Below are 26,452 nucleotides of genomic sequence, written 5' to 3' on the forward strand. Positions count from 1 at the left end.
CCTCTTGAATGCTTCAATCATGGAGGTGCAAGGTATAGATTTTGACTTCCTCTTGGTTTTGAAGTATTGATGTTGTCTTGGAAGGAACCCTTGGTGTCACAACTGCTTCTCTCCTTTGGAGTTCCTTCTTTGTGACTCACTTCATGTTGTTGATTCTTTCAATGCATCCAATCTTGAATAGCTGGATCATGCCCTTGTATTAGTGAATGTTTCTTGTGTAGTCACCTTCTTGTGCTTGTCTATGAAGTTCCCTTGAGGATATCTTCCTTGTATCTTGATCTTGATGTTGAAATTTTCTCCTTGAGACACTTGTTTTGATCCTCCTACACGTGATCCCCTTGATTTCTTTCTTCATCTCCTGTAAAACAAACAAACGAGCATCAAACACACATGATATATAATCTCTATAATCTCTTAATTTGACATAATTTGTGATTTTGTGTGATTTGCAAGTTTGATAGAAGGATTTAGAGAGAGTTTGCCTTAATGAAGGAGCACCTGAAGCTGAGGTCGCTCCAAAGATGGAGCACTTGAAGTTGTCTTCCAAAACGAAGTCTTGCTCACTAATGACAATTCGGATGCACTAAATCACACTCAATCAAGGCTTTAGGGGTAGGCTCACTCTAAGAGTGGAGCACATGAAGTTCGCTCCAACATCCATGCACTTGAAGTTACCCTCAAACTTGTCTTGCTTTCAATCATTTCCCTTCACTGTATGGGTTCTAACATTGAGTCTTTCTACCATTTATTGATGCAAACATGACAAACTGTCCTTGGGGAAGGCCTCTAGAGGAAATTCGCTCCAAAGTGAATGCACATGAAGTTCGCTTCAACTTGGATGCATATGAAGTTTGCTCCAACTTGGGTGCACGTGAAGTTTGCTCCAACTTGGGTGCACGTGAAGTTCGCTCCAACTTGGGTGCGCATGAAGTTCGCTCCAACTTGGGTGCACGTGAAGTTCGCTCCAAATCACATGCACTTGAAGTGAATTTAAAATAAAAAATAAACTTGTTCTCAATCATTTTCATTGCTTCATCAATTCAAACCTTAGGTTTTTTGAACACTCAATCATGAAAACATGCCAAACTTACCTCATGGAGGGCCCAAAAGGAAAATTCGCTCCTATCAAAGAGCACATGAAGTGGAATTCGCTCCTGAAGAGGAGCACTTGAAGTTAATTCCAATTCAACACTCTAAGTTTCCTTCACTCACTTTCTCAATTCCAACACGTTATAGCATGCTCAACATGAGATCTTAGGAAGAATTTCGGTCCGAGTCTTGGGCACATGAAGTTCGCTTCACAAGGGGTGCACATGAAGTTCGCTTCACAAGGGGTGCACATGAAGTTCACTCCAAAGTGGATGCACATAAGTGAAGTTCGCTCCAAAGTGGATGCACATGAAGTGACCCTCAAACTTGCCTTTCATCATCTTAAACTCAAAATTGTTCTTTTCTAAACATATGAAGATATCAAGTCGGCTCGAGGCAATGATTTATAAGCACTTTTGCATCTTATCTTGGGCAAATGAGGCAAATTCTCTCTAAATTAGGAGCACCTAAAGTAGAATTCGCTTCATGATTTGTGCACTTGAAGTTTGCTCCAAAACCCATGCACTTGAAGTTCGCTCCAAAACCCATGCACTTGAAGTTCGCTCCAAATCTCATACACTTGAAATGAATTTGAAGTTGACACTCAACACTTCTTCTTTCACTCTCCTTCATTCCATCCATTTGAGTGTTTTAAATTAGGCTCATGGTGCATTCTAGGATCAAATTTGCTCCAAATCGAGGGCATTTGAAGTAAATTTCACTCCTACTAGGGAGCACTTGAAGTAGCTTGAAAATGCACTTTTGAGTTGAATCTTATCACTTTATGCCTCAATACACCAAAAGTCTTCAAAAATCACCTTGATTGTGGTTTCGCCTTCAACTTGAGGCAATAGAAGTGGAACTCGCTCTGAGAGAGGGGCACTTGAAGTGAATTTTGCTCGAGAAGAGGAGCACTTGAAGTAACCCTTACAAGCAATCCCTCTTCACTCCTTGGTTGAATTCATGATAAACTTCACTTCCTCTACGATCAAAATGTTGTTAAAGACTTATAAACTCACTCATTTTCTTTAAATGTTGCTCATGAAGTCCACATCGCTCCCAACTATGGGCAATATGAGCAAAAATCGCTCCTACTAGGGAACACTTGAAGTTTTTATATATTTAGTCAAATTTTTCCTTTGGGAGTCATCTCTCACAGAAATACATTTGAGTCACTTGGATGACGAAGGAGATACTGGAATTGTTGACTATGCTTGATATAAAGGGTCCTTCCATTCATTCACCACTTCATTTCACCCCTCATAACAAGGGCTACCCTCTTGACTCCTGGCCTCTTAACCAACTATATCCCACCAATGCAAAGGCTAATAGCGAAGGACTCTAACACTATCCTAGAAAGCAAAAAACATTGGGGGTCCCCATTTGCAATGGGGTGATGTGTGAATACCTCACAACAATATGGATTATCAAGTTACCACAATTGACCTTGGACCGACTACATGGAAGCAAGAATTCCAGGAGATGAATGATACTGCCAAGGCAATTGAGGCACTAATGTATGGGACTATTGAAAAGGAGGAGATGCTTTAAAATGAGAACATGAGACTCAAGGAATACATTGAAGGGGTGAACTCCCAAAGGTGTGAGGATCCTACTTTTGTTTCACCTATTGCTATTGGTCGCGGATTCCCCTTTGACTATGAGGCAGCGAGGAATACACATCTATATGGTGGAAAGTGGATTGAAGATGTTTCGAAGCAAGTAGATGATATCCTAGCTTAGTTTGTCTAGGAATTTGACAAGATGTCAATGCTCATATTCACGATACAGTATTTGGAGGGAGTTTGGGATGATTTCCAACCGGTGTAGGATAAGACCATTCCTCGCCTCAGAGTGTTGAAGCGAATCTTGATGCCTACATTGATCCAAGGGGGAGTTGTGCATGCAAGTGATGTTTATGATTTCCAAGGATGGTATTGTTCTTTGGCTATGCGGATGTCCGCTTATGATCATGCAAGACATGATTGCACAGAGATGGAAGGATCAATACAAGAGATTCAATCATAGATCCTTTCATCTATTGATGAATTATTGGGAATGGATGTTCATGCTTCCAACAGTTTACACTTAGAATTGAAAGAAAAGATGAAGCTTGTTTACTTCAATCAGTTCGAATCTTTGAAGAAGAGTTGAATAGATGATTTAGTTTTTCTTGTGGCTCACATCCGCAATTTACAGAAGCTTATGCCAGATTGGGAAAGAGTCTTTGATGCTTGCTCAGATGCCTTGGATGTGATTGATGTGCAATAGGAAGCTTACCCAGTGTCATCATGGAGGAACTCAACTCAGTCTTAGTCAAATTCGTGGAGTATGCTGCTAGAGAGAGGGATGTAGGATGGAATCTTCTAGAAGATTCCTTGCTTGATGAGTAGGTGTCATTCTATTGGACCTCTTCTTTTTTGTTGCAAACCCTAATTTGGGTTATTTTAGCTCTGTGTTGGCAAGATCTTGGCCCTTGATTCCAAGTGAATCTTGGCCATTCATTTCATTTGAGACTCTATATAAACCTATTTGTCTCTCATTTGTAAGAGATATTTTTGAGAATTGTTGTCTATATGCTGCAAGTTTGAATACAAATCATTGCGGTTTGGTGGTTTTGTTTAGATTTGGTATACATTTGTGGTTTTGATTGCCTCCAAATTTAGATTAGAATTTGTTTCAAGTATTTTAGATTGGATGAAAGAAGCGTTGACTGCATTTGAATGAAATTCATATAATCCACACCACTAACTTCTCGCTGATTGTAAGTTCGCCTTGTGTGGTCAATTGGAAATTGAATTGAACTTAACTTCAATTGTTGCACGTCCATTGGTATGCATTGCCCCGATGGTATTGATGTTGATGGTGATAATTTGAACATCTATAACTTCACCTTAGATGATTGCACTAAGCATGTGTTGAATTGTTCTTTGATGGTGAAACCTTGCCTAGTTAAATTTCATTGAATCATTCACTACGTCTTGCATTCTAGGTTTTAGATTAGAACTTCTAAACCCTCATTCCTTTTGCATTTTATTTGAAAATCCTTTGTTAGATTAGATCAAGAGCTATAATTGCAAAATCATTCGAAGTTATTGGCAACCTATCCTCATTCATGACAAGCTTGACAAATCCGAACAATTGCGTAAGTCCCCAGGTGAAAGCAACAAATCACATCAGCCATTGAGTTACCCACATGTCAAGAACTGACTGTAGAAAACTTGGAATCGTCTTAGTTGATCAGATATTCAGCAATCTGAGGTGATTTTGTTCAAGAGAGGGTAAAATATTTTGGTATTTTATTTTGTGTTTGATTGTGCCTAGAACACACATCAACAGGTATGTATCTATTTTTTTATTGAATTTGAAATTATAAATCCCATCATTTCCCAACCCTATCACATATTGTTTCTTTCTATTTTATCTTATGAATTTTTACCATACCTTTTTTTTGAAACCTTATTGATTTTTATTTCCTATGTTAAAATCAACAACAACAAATTCAATGCAAAGTAGTGATGGAGAAGACCCTACATGGAAGCATGGATGATGAGTGATGCCAAGAGCAAGGTCTGATGTTGTTTATGTAAGTTTCTTATGATAGGAGGGATCAATAGATTAAAATACAACTATTCTTGAATGCTTGGATATGATGTGAAGGTGTGCTTGGATGTGTCTAAAGAGGTTATGAGAGAAATGGATGCTCTACTTGCCACTTTTGATATGAAGAAAATGGAAAAGAAGAGGATAAGGAAAGCAATGATAGTGGTGATGGAGGCCAATACTGAATCATCTACAGATTCCTTTGTTGCCCTATGCATTTGCCATTTACTTTCCTTGATTGGTGAAAATTTTGAGAGTTCTAGACATCTTTCTTCTTCACCCAGTTTCTTTATTCCACTCGATGCCTCAAGAACATAACCTTTGCTTGTAGTTGATATGTAGAGAAACTCCATGAGGCTACGATGTTAGTGACAAACTTGTGGTACTGCAATAATTGACTCTTCAATGTAGTGACCAGCCCATATTGGAAAGGGTTGGTAAATGCATCGATAGTTCTTGGTAATGGGTTTAAGATTCCAATGACTAAGGATTTGAGTAGGCCATTGCTAGATCAAGCCATAAATGACACATGGGTTGTGGTTGATGATTAGAAGGAATTATGGCGGAGAAAGGGTTGTAACATCCAGAAGGATAGATGACCATAGTAGGATTCTCCTTAACTTTTTAGTGGCTTTGAGTGGTAGATGTGTGTTCTTGAAGGTTGTAGATGCTTTGCATGAAGTCAAAATGTTGATGCTTTGTGCAATCCGTTTGATGGGGTGATCTAGGAGGTTGGGGATCGAGAATGTTGTCTAAATTGTTATGGACAACATAGTAGTATATGTAGCCTTGGAGAAACTGATTATAGAGAGGCATCCCACCATTTCCATGAGTCCTTGTGTTGCACATTGGTTGGACTTGATGCTAGAAGGCATTGGGAAGATTGGATGGGTCAAAAGTGTGGTTGAAGATGCTAAACAAATTTCAAAATATATCTACAGCCATACTTGTGCCCTTTCTTTGATGAGAGATCGCACAAATGGCAAGGAACTTGTGCGATCAGTAGTGACATGATTTGTCGCCCACTTCCTCATTTTGCAAATCATTGTAGCTGAAATTTCTTCTATCAAGTAGTTTGTGAACAATGTCTAGAAGGAGTCTTCATATTCTAGAAAAAAAAGGAGTGAATGCCACAAGAATAGTTTTTGATGAGTTGTTTATAAAAAATGTAGGGTAGTGTTGCTGTATTTTTTATGCACTCTCAACTTAGAATAAAATACGCTGAGATATCCTATTCTCTCTTGATCAAAATCTTCTAAGTGCTGAATAGATGGACGGTGTGATCACAAAGATGACTCCAAGGTTCCAGATTCAATGCAGATAGTCTCAGTTGGTTCATTGTGAAATGCTGGTAATCTCAAGGGGGACTTGCACAATTGTTCTAGGAGTTTTAATCAATTTGAAGATTATGCTGATTTTTGACTTACTTTTTTTTGGAACGACTTTTAATAACTTCTACTTGGATTTGTTAAAAAAGGGGCAAAAGATGAGGTTGAGAAAGATAATTCGAACGTTAAGCTAATCCTATGAACTTAGGAGACAAAAATTATGAACTTGGAATCAAAACCAATTCTTGCTTCACCAAATTCAACAACTACACAAGAATAGTGCAATCTTCTATGGAATTCAAAAGATGTTCATATCACTAGTATTCACCAACATTTTGAACAATGAATAGAGCAATAGAAGTTAGATTTCTTTTACTAGTTCAAGCTAACTTTGCACCAGAGTTCCCAAACTCGCCGCGAGTCAGGCGAGTTCGTCGAGTTGGCGAGTCGAGCCAAGCTCGGCGAGTTTTGCTGACTTGGGACTCGGACTCGGCGAGTTTTGCCATAACTCGCCAGTAGGCGAGTTAACAGCAAAACTCGCCGAGCTTGGCTCGACGAGCCAACTCGACGAACTCGCCTGACTCGCGGCGAGTTTGGGAACTCTGCTTTGCACGATAACTGAAAATCATCCAATTATCACAAGTATGAACTCATCATTCCATATTGAGCAATTCCATCAAATCCTTCATTCAATCTACCAACTTGGAAATGAAATCTATTCTATTAAGAGCCAAGAAACCATGCTAACTTGCAAAAGTAGACAAATTTCACCAACAAATGAACAATGAATAATGCCTTAGCACTTAAAAAGTATTATTACAACAATTTCTCAGAAATCTCCCTCTTCACAAATGAGAGGAGGGTCTATATAGGCACCCCATTACAAAGCAATGGCTCAGATTGATCCAAGATCAATGGCCAGTGTTAACAGATAAAACCCTAATTAGGGTTAGTTGCAAAAAAACTTCTTTTGGCCAATGAGAAAATTACAATGTTTTGGATAACCAATGAGAAAATGTCTTCCACTTGTTGAGTCTGGTTCATTGCACTTGGACATGTTTGACTTGGAACCCTTGGATTCGTTGATTGATGACTAGGATGCCACCTTAGCTTGCCTTGCGGATTTTATTCCTCATCATGAAGAAGTGTTGATACCTTACTCTTGGATTTCCGAAGGAAATTCAAGATGATTAAAACATTTTCTTCATTCTCATTGTGTCTTGAACTTATCGCTCCTTGGTGTGAAATCTTTTGATTTGATTTTGGATTTCTAAAAGAAATCTAAGGTCGATGCAAAGCCTTTCTTCCTTGTATGAGTTAATCTTCTTGAATATTTTGTTGAAGTGTAAGTCTTTCTTCTTTGTTCCTTTCATCCTCGGATTCCACCTTGAAGCGTGAATGTTGTACTTCCATGCATTGTGGAATCATTTTTCCGACTGGTTCCTTTGTTTCATCTTCACCTTTTTGGAATCCCTTCTTGAGTTGACATCTACCACCTGAAAATCATGAAAATTCTCTAAGTTAAAAACAATAAGGGGGTTCCCATCCTAGGGTGTAAAGTTTGAATGAATTTCAAAGGATGATTTTTTATTTAACTTATGAAAATTTTGGAATTTGAAGCATTTGCCCCTAAAAAGCAAGATGATTTGAAGCGAAAGCTGTCCTGCAAGTCGAGAATAAATTCTTTAAGTAATCACTCAAGTGTGGAAATTGGCTTTGAAATTCTCCTGGAAGATGTCTTGGAAATTTGCAACTCTGAACTTTTTCAACACTTACGCAAATTTTCAAGAGTTTTGAACCTTTTCAACACTAGGCAAATTTTCCTTGTTCATTTAACTTTTTGCTTTATTCCTCAACACTAGCCAAAATTTTCAAATATTTCTCTCACTTTGATTTATCTCTTTTTTTTTCGCATTAATCATCTTTCCATTTTCCTTGGGCAAATTTCTTTCTTGTGCTTAGCCCTTTGCTTTAACTTTTGCTCGTTTTAATCCACCTATACTTAGCCAAATTTTCCCTTCTCTTCACCTTGGGCTTACTTTGACTTTCTTTGGAAACTTTACCATCTTAGAGGACGAACTTCATGTTGCTTTAGGATTATCCTCTTCATGCCATGGCCGGACTTGATGTGAGGTCAAGGAACTTTCTTACAAGCATGGGTGGACTTTGCTTTAGGAAAAGAAAGTTTTCCATACTTGAGGGCAGACTTTGCAGTTGGTTGAGGAACTTTTCCCCTTGCCTTGGAGTGGACTTCATCATTAGTTTGGGAAGTTTTCCAAGCTTTCCTAGGGCGGACTTGGTATGTGCTTGAGGAAAGTTTACCATGCTGCCACACTTATCCAAAATTTCTGACTTTTTCCCTTCTCAAAGTGCCAACACTTAACCAATTTTTTTGACTTTTTCCCTTCTCAAAGTGCCAACGCTTAACCAAATTTTTTAACCCACTCCTTGAGCGGACTTTGCACATGGCCAAGGAAATTTTCAATCACGCTTGGGCAGACTTTGCTTGTGCACACGTATGATTGCCCATCTAGAGAGGGCGGACTTTGTATATGCCCATGTATAATTTAGCATACAGAGGGTGGACTTTGCATATGCATGCGTATAATTTCACCTGCCATGGGCAGACTTTGCATGTGCACGTATAATTTCACCTGCCATGGTCTTCAATTGAAAATTTTGTCCTTTCTAGGCGACCTCCATGATTTAAACAAAGAAATTTTTGATTTTGATTCCAGACAGCCATTTCTTCTAGATATTCAACTAGCTTTTTAGCAATACATCTTCTGGATTTGAAGCTATTTCACAATTGGTTTGTTTTGGATGAATTCTTTTGACTTGACACTTCTTCTGACCCTGAAACCATACATGACCCCAAAAAAGAAAAAAAGCAACTTTCTATTTTTTAGATAAAAGAAGACCGAAAAAGCAGGTCCTAGGAGTGGCCCCAAAATGCCCAAAACAAAACTTTCTAAATTTATAAAAAGCAAAAAAGCAAAAATTCCTAAAAAAACCAAGTTGTCAGAATTGACCCCAAGGAATTGTGATTTTACTCCTTTGACCTATTTGAGACCATCCGTAGCATCAGAACACCCTTTCAACCATTCCTTCGCTTTACCGACTTTGGCGAATCCTCCAATTTTCACAAAACTTGACTCATTTGCAAGACGAGAAATCAGAGACAAAACCCTAAGACACCAAAAACGCTCCCCTAAAAAGCAAAAAAAGGGGGGGTCCCCATTTGCAATGGGGTGATGTGCAAAAATATCACAACAGGTAGAAATTTTATAGGGAATTATCTAAATTTTTAGTTGAATTTGTAATAATTTAAATGGAATTATCTAAATTTTTAGTTGAATTTGTAATAATTTAAAATTTATTATCAATTTTTACGTGATAAAACCTTTAGTCAAGGTTTTGTGTTAGCGGGACGGAGATGACATGCCTATGGTTATCTCTACGAGGCCATGGATAGAGCCAAATAAGCCATTTTGTATTTCTATGGTGGAAACACAAGAAACTATGAGATTATTTGGCACATCATTGATTGCAGATGGTCAAGTTAACTCTACTAGCTGATACATAGCTTGGTCTACCACCTAAACTCAAAGTTCTATTTATTTGATACATTTATGGTTGATGAGGAGGTAATGGCAGACATTGTTTTATGCATTAAAAAGATGTATCCAATAATGAGATTTGAGACAATTCTTGGTGAGTTGGAGGTCTCGAAGGGTGTGGAGGGGAGGCTTTTTTCTTCAGCTTGAGAAATTCAAAGGAGGAGTAAACAACAACCAGGTAAAAAAAAATCCTTTAATCTTTAGATTAAGAGTCTAGAAACTTGAAAGTGAAGTTGAACAAGTGTTAATTTTTTTACTTAATTCTTATATTTAAAAAAAAATGTTTTATTGTAGATTTGTGGTGGTAGAATAATAGTGTTGGCACACCAAATCTTCAGAGGCTAGCTATCCATGTTTTTGTCCCATCCTTGTATTGCTCATGGGTGCGAACACAATTTGAGCCAATTACAAAGCATTCATATGGAGAAGAGTAACAGGTTGAGCTAGGTGCATCTCAATGACCTTTTCTTTGTTCAATACAACCTTTATCTTCGAAACAAAAAGGTGGAGGGTCTTTCTTGTGCTGTCATTGACTTGGATAATATGAGTCCTTCTGCTGATTGGACTGTTAAAGAACATAACAAGGTCACATTTACTAAAGAAGATATTACAGAATTGGAGAGAGCAGCCAGCCCTTATGTTGATATTGACTTACATTCTAGTTCAAGGCCTGAAAAGTTAAGTTATAGTAGGAGGGGCAGAGGAAGATGTAGATTGTATTTGGCTGTTTTTTGACATATGCAAATAGTTATGGTGCTGTTAAACAATTATTATCTATAATTTTGTTGCAATGCAATGCCTTGTTTGACTTTGAAACTTAAAAATTTCAAAATTTGAGCATTTGAGTGTCATATGTCATATGCCATATGTAGTGTTTGAATTATGTCAAATTGAGATGGTCAGAGTAGACTTTCTGTAGTCTAAATACATTGATTTCAGTTTTTTTTATTGTGTATTTATGTTGTTTTTTGGCCATGTTTTGCAGAGCCATAAGTTGAATTTTTGGGCCACTGAGTTTGCATTTTGAAACTATGTTTTCATGTCTTCAATTGATTGTTTGGGATGCTATGATTGACAAGATGCATAGAGGTGTATGGCAGGTGGAGAGGCTTCTGAGAACAATATGCTTAAAAAAGTTCCCTCATGTTATTCATCACCTCCATAAATTAAACCTTTCAATGCACTTTTTTAATTCAGCTAAAAGTAGCTCTTTGAACAATAATTTTGTTTAATCGTTTTGGATATTTAAATCCTTTCAACACACGACTTATATATATCAGGTATTTGGGGTGGAGTGTCTGAGCTTTGTTGACATTGTTTACAATTGGACAGTTAATGGTTTGAAAGCAGCATGCTCTTAGGGAACAAAGCATTATTTTGTATGCTGATGTTCCTATATATAGGCAAAAAATAAAATTTTGAGAATTGGGTGCTTTCAAAAATCTAAAGAAATCATGAACCTACATCTGCAGTTTATATTTTATCTAGTAGTTTTTGGCTTGTTTTTAACTACAATATTCTGAATTCCAGCAAACTAGCACTCAATGCCTGTTGGAATTATAAATCATGGATTGATCATAGATTTCATTTGCATAAGCTCTGCATTATAATGCATATTGTACTATGCTATCAATTTTGATAGCAGGAACACATTTTCAGTGGGAACTTTAATCAATTTAGGAATTATTCAAAGTTTTTGCTGATGAGAACAGTGGTTTATCAATTTTTTCAAACAAAACTCTTATTAGTGTAAATTATAATTTATAATATTATTATCACAGGAAGTACCTGATTATCCTTCCAAGCTTCTTCCAATTGAGGCTTTGGATTCTAAGCCTTTAAAGGGAATCAAGGTTGGTATTATTCGTGAAACACTGGGAGAGGGTGTAGACACAGGAGTGATATCTAGCATTCAAACTGCTGCTTTGCACCTTGAGGAGCTTGGAGCTACATTAAGAGAGGTTTTATGTTTCTCCTAAAATTCTTCTTACCGTCATGCACATAAAAGAACAAGAGTGCGAATATTTATTATGAGCCAAGAATGAACTAACCTCATCTACCGATGTAAATATTTGAGTGTTCTTATGTTATGATATTTGACTTTATTCATTCCTGACTACACATGTTTATGACGATATACTAGTTCTTATTGTTGGTAGGTGTCACTTGCAAGTTTCTCTCTTGGTTTGCCAGCATATTATGTGCTGGCATCATCTGAAGCTTCTTCCAATTTAGCACGCTATGACAATGTCAGGTAGAAGTATATTGATATAGACACATTTTTCAGATTTCCAAATATAAACTAAGGCAGATGACTCTTCAGCAAGTTATAGACACATTTTTTATATTTCTAAAATTAAACTAAGGCAGATGACTGTTATTTCAGCAATATGAATATCATTGTAGTTTTGCAATATTTCTCTCACATGCTTGACTTAATTCATGAATATCAATGCAGATATTGGTTGTTAATGTTTAATAATTTGTAGATTGGCGAGGGTTATCTAAAAATGAGTTTTTTTCACAGGATTAATCTTAGAAACTGGGTCATATTGTATTAAGCTATAATATTCTAATTTTCCTTTGTATTTGGCTTAAAACACTGTTATGTTTGTCCTTACTTTATGCATTATGGTATAGGTATGGTCATCAAGTGCCTGCTGATGATTTGGAATCAATGTATGGTGGTTCCCGAGCCAAAGGCTTTGGTCCAGAGGTTTGTACTTAGTATGCTACCTTACAACCATAAGTGTGCATTTTGATGGCAGAACCATTTTGTAGTTGGTAAGCCGCCTTACATGCCATATCCAACTTGCAACTTGTGGATCACTTCTAAATTATATTTGTTCTAGATAAGTTATGCCATGAATGTTTTATATTTTTCTGATTTGTGTTCATTTTTAGCATAATGAGTTCAGAATGTGCATTTCATATTCTCAAATTTCATCAAACTCAGGTTCATGAATTTCATTTTTTAATCCATTTTGTTTGTGAAATTATTTATTTGAATAGTTAGTCATCATCCACTCATTTCACCTTTTTGGTGGCTCTAATATCAATTTCTACAGCATCTTTGGAAATGAATAACCTCTAACCAATATGTAATGGTTGCTTTTCCATCTTCAGGTAAAGAGACGAATTTTGACAGGAACATATGCTCTTTCAGCAGGGTATTATGATGCATACTACAAGCGTGCCCAGCAGGTATTTCAAAATGTTATCTAAATGTTTTCTTTTGCTCTTAAAGTTTAATGGAACTAACTGAAAGTGTGGTTAAATTTTACTCCCATTCTTCTCACCTTGTGCTCAATTACTGAGATTGTTCATTTCAGGTTGGAGATTGCACTTATTTGATCCTGGATGCATATTATTGTATTTTACCAAGTATTGATAGTGAACTGGATGGTTAACTAATACAGTTCAAATAACTTATAATATTTCAGGTCAGGACGCTAATCCAAAAAGATTTTAGTAAGGCTTTGGAGGGAACTGATATCCTGATTTCGCCAGCTGCACCTACAGCTGCCTATAAGATAGGTATGCTTGTAATTTTAAATGCTATGTGATAAAATATTTTCTGCAGGACACTGAACATTAATTATCCATCTTTCCAATTTCAGGTGAGAAAGCAAATGATCCATTGTCAATGTATGCAGGCGATATAATGACGGTAATATATTCATTCCATAGGTTCCCTTAGATTATGAATCTTTTTGAACTGTAAGACACCCATTTATTGCTTTTAAAACTATGAAGCAGCCTAGAAACTTGTTCTGCTGAATCCTGTTTACATGCGGGCACAGATTCATTAGTGGACTGGTTGCACTGACTACAGTAATAAATATTGGGAAAGTAAAATATTGCTATCTAGATTTTCCCATGCCCTTTAGAGAGTGCTATCTATGTATTTCTTGTTGCCGGGAATAATCATTATGTTATGTTCGTTTACAACCTTTGTTTTGAGGAATACAAGTCAGTAATCAAATGTTAGCTTCAGCTACTTTTTTATTTTGTTTTCCAATGAAGGGAGATTTATATTTTATCCACCTCTTAAAGGGCCATTGAGTTCTCCTATCAGTTTTTATTTTGGAAAAACAATTTATGCTGAACAATATCTGATCACGAATAATGTGGCATCGCTGCATTAAGATGAAAGCAATGATTAAATTGATAATGGATGCTTCACAAATCTGGAGTTCTCACTCAAGGAATGGTTTTGACTTAGCACATGTTTGAATTGTTGTAATAATCAGTTGTACCTCTTGTTTTCATTTGTATTTCTCTTAGTTGATAGAACAGGACATATTATACAAGGACATTCTTCTATCTACAGGCATGCCAATGTCTACACTATTTATATTCTTGCACTATGATATATTTTGTCAAATGAACCCTTGCAAAAATATTTTCTCCTTAATGTCTCTTTAGCATATCCTGGTTTCAGATGATATCCCTTTGTTTCATTGAACCTTTGGAATGTGAGGACATTATGCTTAGAAGGATCTCATTTAAAAACCTGGGTTGGGTGTGTCTGTACAAACTATATATAAAATATTGAAACTATAAACAATAGCCATAATCTGCACAAAATATACAAAATCAAAATACAGAACACAGCTGATAATTTACAACTCAATGTCAAACGTTAATGATGGATCAAAATGGTATATAAATGTACACAATACAGCAATATTCAATGGTCAAACATGCAACTGTAGGTGCAAACGCAATACAAATCATCATACTACTCTTCATTGAGAGCATCAACATCATAAAGCGTTAAGCTCCCAATCACTGATCAAGACTAGTTATTTTTGAAGTTAGTTTATAGGTTTACATTTTGGAGGGGACTGGCTATGCAGGTATATCTAGGGCAAACCCAAGACCAATCCAGGCAGGATCTACAGCCCTGGGTTGTACCCGAGCAGGACCTACACTCCTGGGATGCATTTGCACACATGCAAGGCATACCTGTACCAGCTATAAATCTGGTATTGTATGCCCTTGGTAGATCCAGTAATGTTCAGTAACTCTATACTTAGCTATCTAACGAGAAGATTATGTAAGAATTTTACTACAGTTGGCTAAGTATAAACCTTAACAGGGTGATCTAAACAGGCTATCAAGGATAACATTTCAGATTTATCACCTACATTCAGAAACCATTCTTTTTAAAAGAAGGTAATACAACCACAGCTTAAGTGACTTTTCAGCTTCAGACAGAAAAAAAACTTAAAAGAATGTGACCAAAATAGGTAAATTGGACTAACGCCATCAATAATGAGAGAGGCAAGTGTTGGTGATAAAAGTTCTGTAACACAAATGATAAGTTTGAATCAAAATTAAAGTTGAAGAAAATATCCAAAGTAATTACTCCCCCTGTTAGTTTTAGAATCAGAAATGAAGTAAGCAGAAATACAACAGCACATAGAGCAAGGAACACAGCAGATACCCTGGGAAAACCCTCCTCGAGGGAGAAAAACCCAGCAAAAATATATCTCTTATATATTTGAAGAACAATCGCAGAAATCTGCTTACAGATCAGGCCCTACACAAGGCCAAATATCATACACTATGTATGCACTTGGAGATAGCGCGATCTCCTTGGATACACACAATAATGACACCTTTCCTTGAAGCAAATCTGCTTCTCTTAGAATTCGAACCTGCTACGGCAGTGCGAATCCTCTGCTGAAAAATATGAATTGGAGAATGAATGAATTGATAGTCAAATGAACTAACCTCACCTTGCTTATATATAAGTCTAGGCGGCTACATTTCTAGGTCGGCCCCTAGAATAATAAAAATGAAAAATATTATTCATATGTCAAGGCCGACTTGCCTTGAGAAATATTTATTAAGGGAAAAATACAAATGAGTTAAGGAGAAAAAATATCTCCCGACGCTATAACATTAACACCCCCAAGCAATTTTCCAAGCACCCAAATAATTCTCTTAAATTTGTTAATTTAAACCCTAGGTATGATAATCAGATTTATCTTATTCAATTATGCCCTGGTTTGTATTAGATTTGTAGTAGTTTAGTGAACCAACATGCATTAAATTGTGCCCTAGATTGTAATCAGATTTGCAGAACTTAGTAAGACAACATAAATCAGAAATATGATAGAAGACAAACAAGCATACCCTGGGAAAACCTCCAAGGAGGAAAAACCCAGCATGAAAGACCCACAGGTCAGATTATATATTCTCCTCTAAATAACAGTACAATACTTAGCTCGAATCTGATCTTGACATATCAGATCTGTCCTTGTATGCTTCAATGACTTGCCTCAAGATATGCTATGTCCCCTTGGACAATATTACACCAAACTGAATAATTCGCCCTCTTCCTTAGGTTCGCACAGCAGAGCTAATTTGCATTCTGATTTTAATTGAACTTGATGATATTGACTTGCAAAATGATCTTTATTTATATGCCTCTTTACTTTATTAAGGTCGGCCCTTTCTTGAAGTCGACCTCCTTATATTTTAGGCGCTTAATGTTATTTGGTGCTAATATTTAATTGAAGCGTGGATTTAGGATAGGGCCACGTTAGGGTAGGACCCGGTCCTAAAGGAGTTCGGATGTTGCCTTAAGGCAATCCGAACCCCTATACCCTAGTTACAATCAACACTCCCTCTTAACTAGGGAGGAGGAGAATACATAATCTGAACCTTTTACGTTCCATCTAGCACACAAGCATAGAATGGATCTAGCACACAAGCATAGAATTACATCTTCCACCTAGCACACAAGCATAGGATGGTTCTAGCACACAAGCATAGAAAGTGTAATACATCAGTGGGTCTTTACATTATTACAACTATCCATCTAGCACACAAGCATAGATTGGATGAAATTCATTCTTGCACACAAGCAAAGAATGATTCAAAGTGCTACCAATAGTCACTGAGATTGAAGCTCCCTCTCAATCAGGGTTCCGTTTTCCATGACACCGAGTCTATCTCTGAAGTACTCGAACTTCACTCTGGATAAGGGTTTGGTGAGGATGTCAGCAATCTGTTCATCTGTGCTAATGTACTTTAGGTGAATGGCGCCTCTCTGCACCATATCCCGAATGTAATGATAGTGTGTTTCCACATGTTTGGACCGATCATGAAATACAAGATTTACTGACATCTTTATACAGCTTTGATTATCACAATGAATGGTGGTAGGATCATTGAATTGACCAAATAATCCAACAAGAAGCTTACGGAGCCACACTGCTTCTCTGGATGCAACAGATGCGGCAATGTACTCAGCTTCCGCAGTGCTTAATGCTACCGAAGATTGCTTCCTGCATGCCCAAGAGATTACTGCGGAGCCCAAGTTGAAGCAGATGCCTGAAGTGCTTTTCCTGTCCTTGACACTTCCTGCCCAATCTGAATCTGAGTAGCCTTTCAGGAGGATTGGGGTATTAAGTGTATACTTCAGCCCATAACCAATCGTGCCATGTAGATATCTTAGAATGTGCTTGGCAACAACCAGGTGAACATGTTTCGGTGAGCTCATGAACTGACTGAGAGCATTTACAGCATAGCAGATATTTGGCCTAGTATTGACTAGGTACATCAGGGAGCCAATCAACTGTCTGTACTCAGAAGGATCTGCAAAATCTGAGTTAGCTGCAGAAACACTTAACTTCTTTAAGTTAGATTCCATAGGAGTACGCATAGGTTTACAATCCATCATTCTAAATCTTTTCAAAATATCAATAGTTTATTTTCCCTGACTTAGAAAGATTTCATTAACTCTTTGCCATACTTCTAACCCTAGGAAGTAGTGCATTAGACCTAAATCTTTCATTTCAAATTCTGAGGCTAATTCCTTTTTACATCTTATGATTAATTTATTTTCACCCGTGAGAAATAAATCATCTACATACAAAACTAAAATAAGCATCTCATTATTATAAATTTTCAAGTAAATGTTAGCATCAACATCATTCTTGGAAAACCCTAAACTTAGTAAGTACTTATCAATTCTTTCATACCAAGCGCGAGGAGCCTGTTTGAGCCCATATAAGGCTTTCTTCAACCTGCAAACATGAGAATCTCTTTTATGGATTACATAACCTTCTGGTTGCTCAAAATAGACTTCCTCCTCAATGACTCCATTGAGGAAAGCTGTCTTAACGTCCATTTGATGCAGCTCCCAACCTTTGGCTGCAGCAATAGCTATTATAGACCTAATAGAGGTATATCTAGCAACAGGGGCAAAGGTTTCTTCATAATCTATTCCTTCCTTTTGAGAAAAACCACGAGCTACAAACCTAGCTTTATATTTTTCAATACTACCATCAGCATTATGTTTAATTTTAAACAACCATTTAGAGGAAACGACAGACTTACCTTTGGGTCTGGGTACAATGTCCCAGACATCATTCTTGATGATAGACCCATACTCTTCATCCATGGCTAATTTCCAAGCATGATGGGACATAGCTTCATCGATATTGTGGGGTTCAGACTCAATTATATTGCACATCACAGAAATGTAGTTGGTGTGATTTTGGACACTCTTGCTGTTTCTGAAGGTTCCTCTGGGAGAAGCAAACCCTTCAGCATCTTGAATTGTATTTCTAACCCAGAGTGGTCACTTCTTGTAGACCACAATATCCTGAGGTATATCTGTAGATTGCATGGGTTCTGATGAGTCATTCTGAACTTCCTGATCTGGGAGATCAGTAGACTCCTCCTGTAACTCAGGTTTAGCATCAACAATTGAATCTTGTTTTTCCATCATCATATCATCATTGTTGGTTAATGAACCTTTAGATCTTTTGAAAGCAATATCTTCTTCAAAGGTTACATCTCTACTTACCTCAACATACCTTTGACCTGAAATGTAGATCCTGAAAGCTTTGGAAGATTCGCTGTATCCTACTAGGATGCCTTTCTTTCTAGATGGATCCAGCTTGGTTCTTTTTTCTTTAGGCACATGAACATACACAGGGCTTCCAAATATCCTTAGGTGACTGATGTCAGGTTTGATTTCTGAAAATGCTTCTTCAGGTGTTACATTCTTTAGGACTTGATGAGGACATCTATTTTGAATATAAACTGTGGTTTTGGATGCTTCTGCCCATAGAAAAGGTTGCAAGTCTTGATCATGAATCATGGCTCTTGCAGCTTCAACAATGGTCCTGTTCTTTTTTTCAGCAACTCCATTTTGCTGAGGGTTGTAGGGAACACATAACTCCCTCTTAATTCCTGCTTTAACACAAAAGTCATAGAAGCTACCTGAGGTGTATTCACCTCCATTGTCAGACCTCAAACATTTAATTCGATTTCTTGTAGTATTTTCAACTAAGGCTTTGAATTGTTTAAATCTGTTTAGGACTTCTTCAGACTCTTTAGATTTAAGAAAATAGATCCATGTTTTCCTAGAGAAATCATATATGAAGATAACATAATATAAGAACCCGCTAGGAGATGCTACTGACATGGGACCACATAAATCTGAGTGAATAAGCTCTAACCTTTCTTTAGCCCTACTATCGCTTTTATGAAAGGGATTCTTTACATTCTTACCCATTGCACAACCTTTACAAGCATCATCATGAGATAAACTGAGATTAGGCATACCTTTGACCATTTTACCGAGAGTGGGAAGAGCTTGAAAGTGAAGATGACCCAATCTTCTATGCCATAGCTCGCATGATTCAGGGGTCTCATGAATGAGAGCTTGAATTGGATTGGCTGCAAGCTTATATAAACTATCACATCTATGTCCAATAATACGAATAGATTTGAAGTTAGATTTCTTAGACCAAGCGAGTACTTTCCCTTCAGAAAATGCTATTTGCAAACCCTTATCTTCTAAAGCCGAAATAGAAATAAGATTTCTTTTAATACCAGGTACAAATAGAATATCACAGAGTTGTAAGGAAATACCAGAATCTAGTTTTAGAGAGGTAGTACCGGAACCTTTTACCAAGTATCGAGCATCATCACTGATTACAACATGAAGATTGGTGTCTTTTTCAATAAGATCTGAGATGCTCGCGAAATCCTGAGATGTGTCTGGAGGCACCACTGTCAAGTATCCACGAATTGCTATCCATAGGAACATTGCTGGAAAGAGCAGAGATAAGAAGGTAGTCTTCACTTTGTTCGGCAACCTCATTTAGGTTAGCTTCCCTTTCCTTTGGGTCATTTTGACAATCTCTGGCATAGTGACCATACTTATCACATTTGAAGCAACGAATGTGAGAGGAATCTCTTGACTTTTTCCTTGGATCATAGGAGGAGGATCTAAAATCTTTGCTTCTCTTTTCTTTCTTCCAATGACCACCTTTCCTAGATTTAGATAAGAGAACATGATTATCTTTGAGAGAGTTTTTGAGTTTTCCTCTTACCTCAATTCGAGATTCCTCTTCGATGCAATCAGATTGAAGACGCTCAAAGTTGGGACGATCAACTCTTCCACCAATGCTACGAATGAATGGTTCCCATTCATCTGGTAGACCATTTAATGCAATCATAACAAGGTCTTTATCTGAGATTTGGCAATCAAGAGTGCTTAGCTTGTCCTTTAGTTCATTGATCTTCATGAAGTAGGCTATGATTGAATCTTCTTCTTTCATTTTTATGTGTAGAAGTTGCTGTCTTAGGGCAAGAGCCCTGCTGAGATTGTTGACTTCATAGATCCCTTCCAAGTGTTTGATCATTTCTCTGGCAGATGTAAACTTTGATATGACAGTGACAAGATGATTCTTGACGGACTCAATTATGATCCTTCTAGCCTTGAGGGAATCTTTCTTGAACAGTTTCAGCTCTTCAGCATCTTTTGGAGGAGACAGCCTTTCTTCTACAAATTTCAGTAGGTCATTTTCTTCAAGGATCAACAAAATACGAACTTTCCAAGCAGCAAAGTCAATGGCTCCCTCAAGCCTATCTTCAGCCTTTAAACCTGACATCTTTAATCTGAACACAAACAACAGTTATATGCAACAATTGATCTGCTACAATCAGAAGTTAGTAACACCTAGAGCTCTGATACCATGTTAATTTAAACCCTAGGTATGATAATCAGATTTATCTTATTCAATTATGCCCTGGTTTGTATTAGATTTGCAGTAGTTTAGTGAACCAACATGCATTAAATTGTGCCCTAGATTGTAATCAGATTTGCAGAACTTAGTAAGACAACATAAATCAGAAATATGATAGAAGACAAACAAGCATACCCTGGGAAAACCTCCAAGGAGGAAAAACCCAGCATGAAAGACCCACAGGTCAGATTATATATTCTCCTCTAAATAACAGTACAATACTTAGCTCGAATTTGATCTTGACATATTAGATCTGTCCTTGTATGCTTCAATGACTTGCCTCAAGATATGCTATGTCCCCTTGGACAATATTACACCAAACTGAATAATTCGCCCTCTTCCTTAGGTTCGCACAGCAGAGCTAATTTGCATTCTGATTTTAATTGAACTTGATGATATTGACTTGCAAAATGATCTTTATTTATATGCCTCTTTACTTTATTAAGGTCGGCCCTTTCTTGAAGTCGACCTCCTTATATTTTAGGCACTTAATGTTATTTGGTGCTAATATTTAATTGAAGCGTGGATTTAGGATAGGGCCACGTTAGGGTAGGACCCGGTCCTAAAGGAGTTCGGATGTTGCCTTAAGGCAATCCGAACCCCTATACCCTAGTTACAATCAACAAAATTTATGATTCATTTCGAATGGAAAGATATTCAGTTGTGCAAGTGAAAATGAGAATCAATTTATGAGTTTGTTTTGCTGAATCTTGTTTACATATAGGCATAGATTCTTTAGAGGACTAGTTGGCATTGGCTATGTGTTGATGTGTTTTTATGCACATGCGAACACAGAATAAAATACCTAAAGGTACCTTATCCTCTCTTGAATAAAGTCTCCGAATGCTGAAGATGTCGCGAAAAGGATCAATCGGGATGACTTCAAGGTTCTTTGCTGTAGGATCTCTACGTGTGGATAAGCGCCAGTGGTATGATGTGATTTGCTGGAATCACAAGGGGACTTACACTTGATGACTAAACGTCTGATTTGCTTTGAATGTTGCTGGAACACAGGATTTTACTGGCTTAGACTTTGAAAAAAAAGGAAAAAGGACGAAGGCAAGGAAAGGATCTAATTCTGATACTAAGGAATGTAAGAGCAATGAATGATCTTTGATGAAATTCTAACTAAGTCTTGTTTTGACATCCCAGGACCATCTCCACAAGGTTAGTGCGATCTTCGAAGGAAAGCTTTATGACGTTCAGATCATCACTACAGGCATAGACACCATCATGCTGATGCATATCAATGAAGAAGCGGCAATTGAAGTTAAGCTTAAGTTGAATGATTCCAGTTGACTACACAAGGCAAGTCTGCAATCAACAAATTGCTAGTAGTATGGATATACGAATTTCACTGTCAATCAAACACATTTCTTCCACTCATCTAATAACATGAAATCAAATATGAGAAGTATAGAGACCATGCAAATTGTTGAATCGACCCATAAATTTCACCATTTCTTCAATGAAGTTTTACAAGTCTTTTACAACAACATCTTGGCAACAATCTTTGCCTTCTCTTTCTATTCTACTCTAATTGCTATTCTATCAACTGACTATCCACTATTAGCTAACTATTCCTCTTCTAACTACTCTCTATTCGCCTTTACAAAATGAAGAGCCAGGGCTTATATAGTGCCCTTAATACAATTCAATGGCTAAGATCAATTTGAGATCAATGGCCAAAATTCTACAATGAAAACCCTAATTAGGGTTTGTTACAACAAACTCAATTCTGACCAATGAAATAATTGTATTAATTGGACATGTCTTCTCTGGAATATTCGACCAATGGATAGCTGGGGTAGGTACATCGAAGTTTGTGCCACCTTTAATGAGTTAGGTACATTGAATCTGGACATGCTGAGGTGGACCAATTTGACTGAAGGAGTGATGACTAGGATGCCACCTTGTTTGATACTTGCAACTTGGTAGATATCCAATTCGATGCTGAAACTGTTTGCTTCTTCAACGAACCCTTGCTCTGACTTCTTTTGTCTTTCATGTGTAGGATGATGATGTACCTCGCCTTGGAATGCTAGATTGGAAGATAGATGGAGAAGGTCGTCCTTAATGAAACTGGATTGGAGGAGGTCGCCCTTGTCGATGCCTTGATCTTCCTTGATGAGAGTCCGCAAAGTGGTTGATCTTCCAACTCCGGGGTCTCCATTTGATGCCTACACAAAAGATTAAAGTTAGTCTTTGAGCATCAAACCCTAAAGCATGAAATTAAGACTCTCAAAAGGGAAGATTCAAGATATTAATTTGAAAATGTCATGATAAATCCAGAATTCTTCATTTTTCTAAATTAATGGTAATGAAATCAAAATAAATCTTAAATAAGAACTTCAAAATGATTCTTCATACCTCCTCCTTTGAAAGCCTAACTATAAAACCTTGAAAAATGATGAAAGAAGACCGGATTTTGATGGACAAGGCTTAGATTATAGTCCTCCCTTGGATGAATTACGCCTCCATTAGCCTTCAAAATGAATTTCACCTTCTTTAGTCTCCACACTTGGCAAAAAATCGCCTTCCAACACCTTCCAAAATCTGGAAATTATCCTTCAGCTTGCCCAATTTCGCACCTCCAAATATGCTCTTTAAATTCGCATGGGAGATAATGCAAGAATGATTTGAATTTGCTAAAGAACATCTCCCATTATATAGAGTGCTCACCTTGATTCTTGTTGAGGCCGACTTGACAAAAGGAAATAAAAATGAAATAAAACCCCCATTTTGAAGGATGGCCGACTTGGCAAATTAGCTTTAAAATAAGATAAAATCCCACTTAAAAGGAGGCCGACTTGCTTGTAAAAGCAAATAAATGTATTTGAGCGCTCACCTTCATTTAAAATTTGAAAATTAATTTCAAGGCTTCAAAGGTGGGTTTTTTCATTTGTTTTAAGGCTTAGAATTTAATTAATCAAATTATGAATGCCTTAATTTATGCGAACTTGCTTTAGTTTTCCAAATGTCTTGAAATAGGCAAATTTAATGAAAGGCTATAGGCTAGCTTAGGAATGTTAAAGCTTGATCAAGACTCCTTAAGCATCAAGATATCCACAGTGATGGTTTGAACCCCTTGTCTAGACTTGCTCACTAGATAAAATTGAAATTTTCTCAACCAATATTTGCAAATTTCCATGCCTTTGTATTCTCAATCTTGTAATTTGCCTTAGACTCAATCAAACAAGGTTGAATAATAGATTTTTTGATATTTTCGCCCTGGACCCTCTGGAAGGGTCAGGAGCGATTTTTGCTTTTTGTAGCTCATTTTTGATCATTCCAACTTTAGTCCACCTCTCAATGCTAGGAAATATCTTTCTTCTTTCTCCCAATCCAAGTTTGATTTCGTTTTGCAAGGCAAAATGGGAGATTTTAGGATTTTCGCCCTGGACCCTCTGGAAGGGTCAGGAGCGAATTTTGAGTTTTAGGCATATTTCTTCATGCTTTTAACTTGACATCACTTCTAAGGCAAAGAACATCATGCCTCCCTCCCATCCAAATCATGAATAGCAAGATCTTGTCTTAATTTTGCAAAAAAAAGGGGAGAACTTGGAAATTTCGCCCTGGACCCTCAGGAAGGGTCAGGAACGATTTTCCTCCTTATCCTTAAAACCTTCATTCTTAACAATCCCTTTTCACTTTAAATCAATTCAAACATCGTTTCAAGCTTATCCCTAGGCCTAACTTTGCTCAATTCTGGAGGAAAAGTCCAATTTTAGATTTTTTGCCCTGGGCCCTCAGCAAGGGTCAGGGGCGATTTTCCTTATTTAGCTTGATTGCTCCTTTGTTGGCCATCCAAATTGTCTTCACAGGATAAAACATACCTTTTCACCTTCACTCCAACCATAAAAATCATTTTGTCTTTGCAAGAAAGAGGTGTTTTTGAGAATTTCACTCTGGGCCTCCTGAGAGGGTCAGGAGCGAATTTTGCAATTTTAACCAAAATGTTCCACTTTTCACTTTGAAACCTCTTTGTCAAGTAAGATCTCACCCTGTGATATGCTATGAATATGATTTCATGTCCAAGAGAGGTAAAATACTGTGCTTATAAAGAATTTCGCCCTGGACCCTCAGTAAGGGTCAGGAGCGAATTTCCTCTTCTGGGCAAAATTCCTTCATCTTCAAGCGAATTAGGGGCTCTATTAAGTTCATCTCACTATTCATCATACCTTTGGCATTTCAATTCAACCAAAACTGAGGAAAAAACATCTCCCACAAGATTTTCGCCCTGGACCCTCAACAAGGGTCAGGAGCGAATTTTAAGTTTTCAACAAAATCCTTCACTTTTTCAAATTGACACTTTCTCAGGTGGGTAAAGGGAGATGTCTTTATTTCACTCATGTTTTAAGACTTGTTCTTTTTCACTACAAAATAAGGGAAATTCAAAATTTCGCCCTGGGCCTTCAGCAAGGGTTAGGAGCGAATTTACCTTTGTTGCCCAAAATTCACCATTTTTCATGCTTTCAAACCTCCAAATGCATCAAGTGACATCCAATCTTCCTTCCAGGAGACCCTGCACATAAAAATTTAGCCAAAATTAGTGACAAATAAGCTCAAATAAAATTTTCGCTCTGGACCCTCTGGAAGGGTCAGGAGCGAAATCTTCATCCCAGGCTAAACTGCTCAATGTTCAAGTTTCAAACCACTTCACAAGGCAAAATTAGATGGTTTACCAAGTTAGGAACAAGTTTTCAAGCTCAAACAAGGTGGCAAATGAATTTTATAATGAAATTCGCTCTGGACCCTCTAGAAGGGTCAGGAGCGAAATCCCTCTTCCAGGCTAGAATCCATCATTTTTCAAGGTTTTCAAACAATTCAAAAGTCCAAACATGTCCACTTTTCCCTTCAAATGCCTTGCAAATCCAAATTTGGTCAAATAAGGCAAGAAATAAATCCTGGGTTGATTCTTGCCCTGGACCCTCTGGAAGGGTTAGGAGCGAAAATTCGCTTTGGACCCTCTGGAAGGGTCAGGAGCGAAATTTGACTTTTTGAACTCTCCGTCAGGATCATTTTATGGAATATAACATTTAAGTATAAGAATGTGACTTATACTTTAAGTTATATTCCATATATGCTTTCAGGATGTTTGAGAGTGGTTTCAGACCTCCAGGAGTTATATTGCAAAATATAGTTTTTGGTGGATTTTTCAGTTTTCCAGACTTAGTCAAATTTTAGGATCAGGACATTCCAGACAGCCAAATTTCAGGATCAGGACATTCCAGACTTCATCACTCACCAACTTGACCTAACTCAAGCAGAACCTGCTATCCTATTGATCTCCTGGCGACACTCGAAATTGCAAAGGCTAACAGACAAAACCCTAAAAGACCCAAAAAACAAACCCTAGAAAGCAAAAGGCAGGGGTCCCCATTTGCAATGGGGCGATGTGTGAAATGGTCACAACACTATGGTAAATAATTTCAGAAAACTAAAGCATCTTTATGTAGACCTTCATGCATCTACAGAGAAACTGTTTATGTTTTTTTTTGGAAACGAAGTGATATTTAAACAATTTCATTCTACATGTTTTCCTTTGAACTGCTAGAAAATTATTGATAAACTTACAACAAGAACTGTGCTGAAGAGGATACATAATTCAAACCTAGTGGCAATAGAATGAGAAATTAAAGTATACAAACATAGAAACATCAAATTTACCCTGGTAAACTCTTATGTGAAAAAACTCAGCAACAGTAGCACCACTCATATATTCTATAAAGAACAATTTTAAAATATA

General features: G+C 37.2%; 1 protein-coding gene across 2 annotated transcripts in view; it reads left to right on the forward strand.

Moving 5' to 3' along the window:
* LOC131073366 (glutamyl-tRNA(Gln) amidotransferase subunit A, chloroplastic/mitochondrial) overlaps positions 1 to 26,452 on the forward strand; it is a 109,557-nt gene that overhangs the window by 42,835 nt on the left and 40,270 nt on the right. For both annotated transcript variants that reach the window (XM_058009781.2, XM_058009782.2), the window contains 6 exons: positions 11,422 to 11,601; positions 11,800 to 11,894; positions 12,281 to 12,356; positions 12,767 to 12,844; positions 13,084 to 13,177; positions 13,261 to 13,310. In XM_058009781.2, the coding sequence (XP_057865764.2) occupies positions 11,422 to 11,601; positions 11,800 to 11,894; positions 12,281 to 12,356; positions 12,767 to 12,844; positions 13,084 to 13,177; positions 13,261 to 13,310 (573 nt within the window). The remainder of the gene's footprint in view (positions 1 to 11,421; positions 11,602 to 11,799; positions 11,895 to 12,280; positions 12,357 to 12,766; positions 12,845 to 13,083; positions 13,178 to 13,260; positions 13,311 to 26,452) is intronic.

Source organism: Cryptomeria japonica, chromosome 10, assembly GCF_030272615.1.
Source record: "Cryptomeria japonica chromosome 10, Sugi_1.0, whole genome shotgun sequence".
In the NCBI taxonomy this organism is placed as follows: Eukaryota; Viridiplantae; Streptophyta; class Pinopsida; order Cupressales; family Cupressaceae; genus Cryptomeria; species Cryptomeria japonica.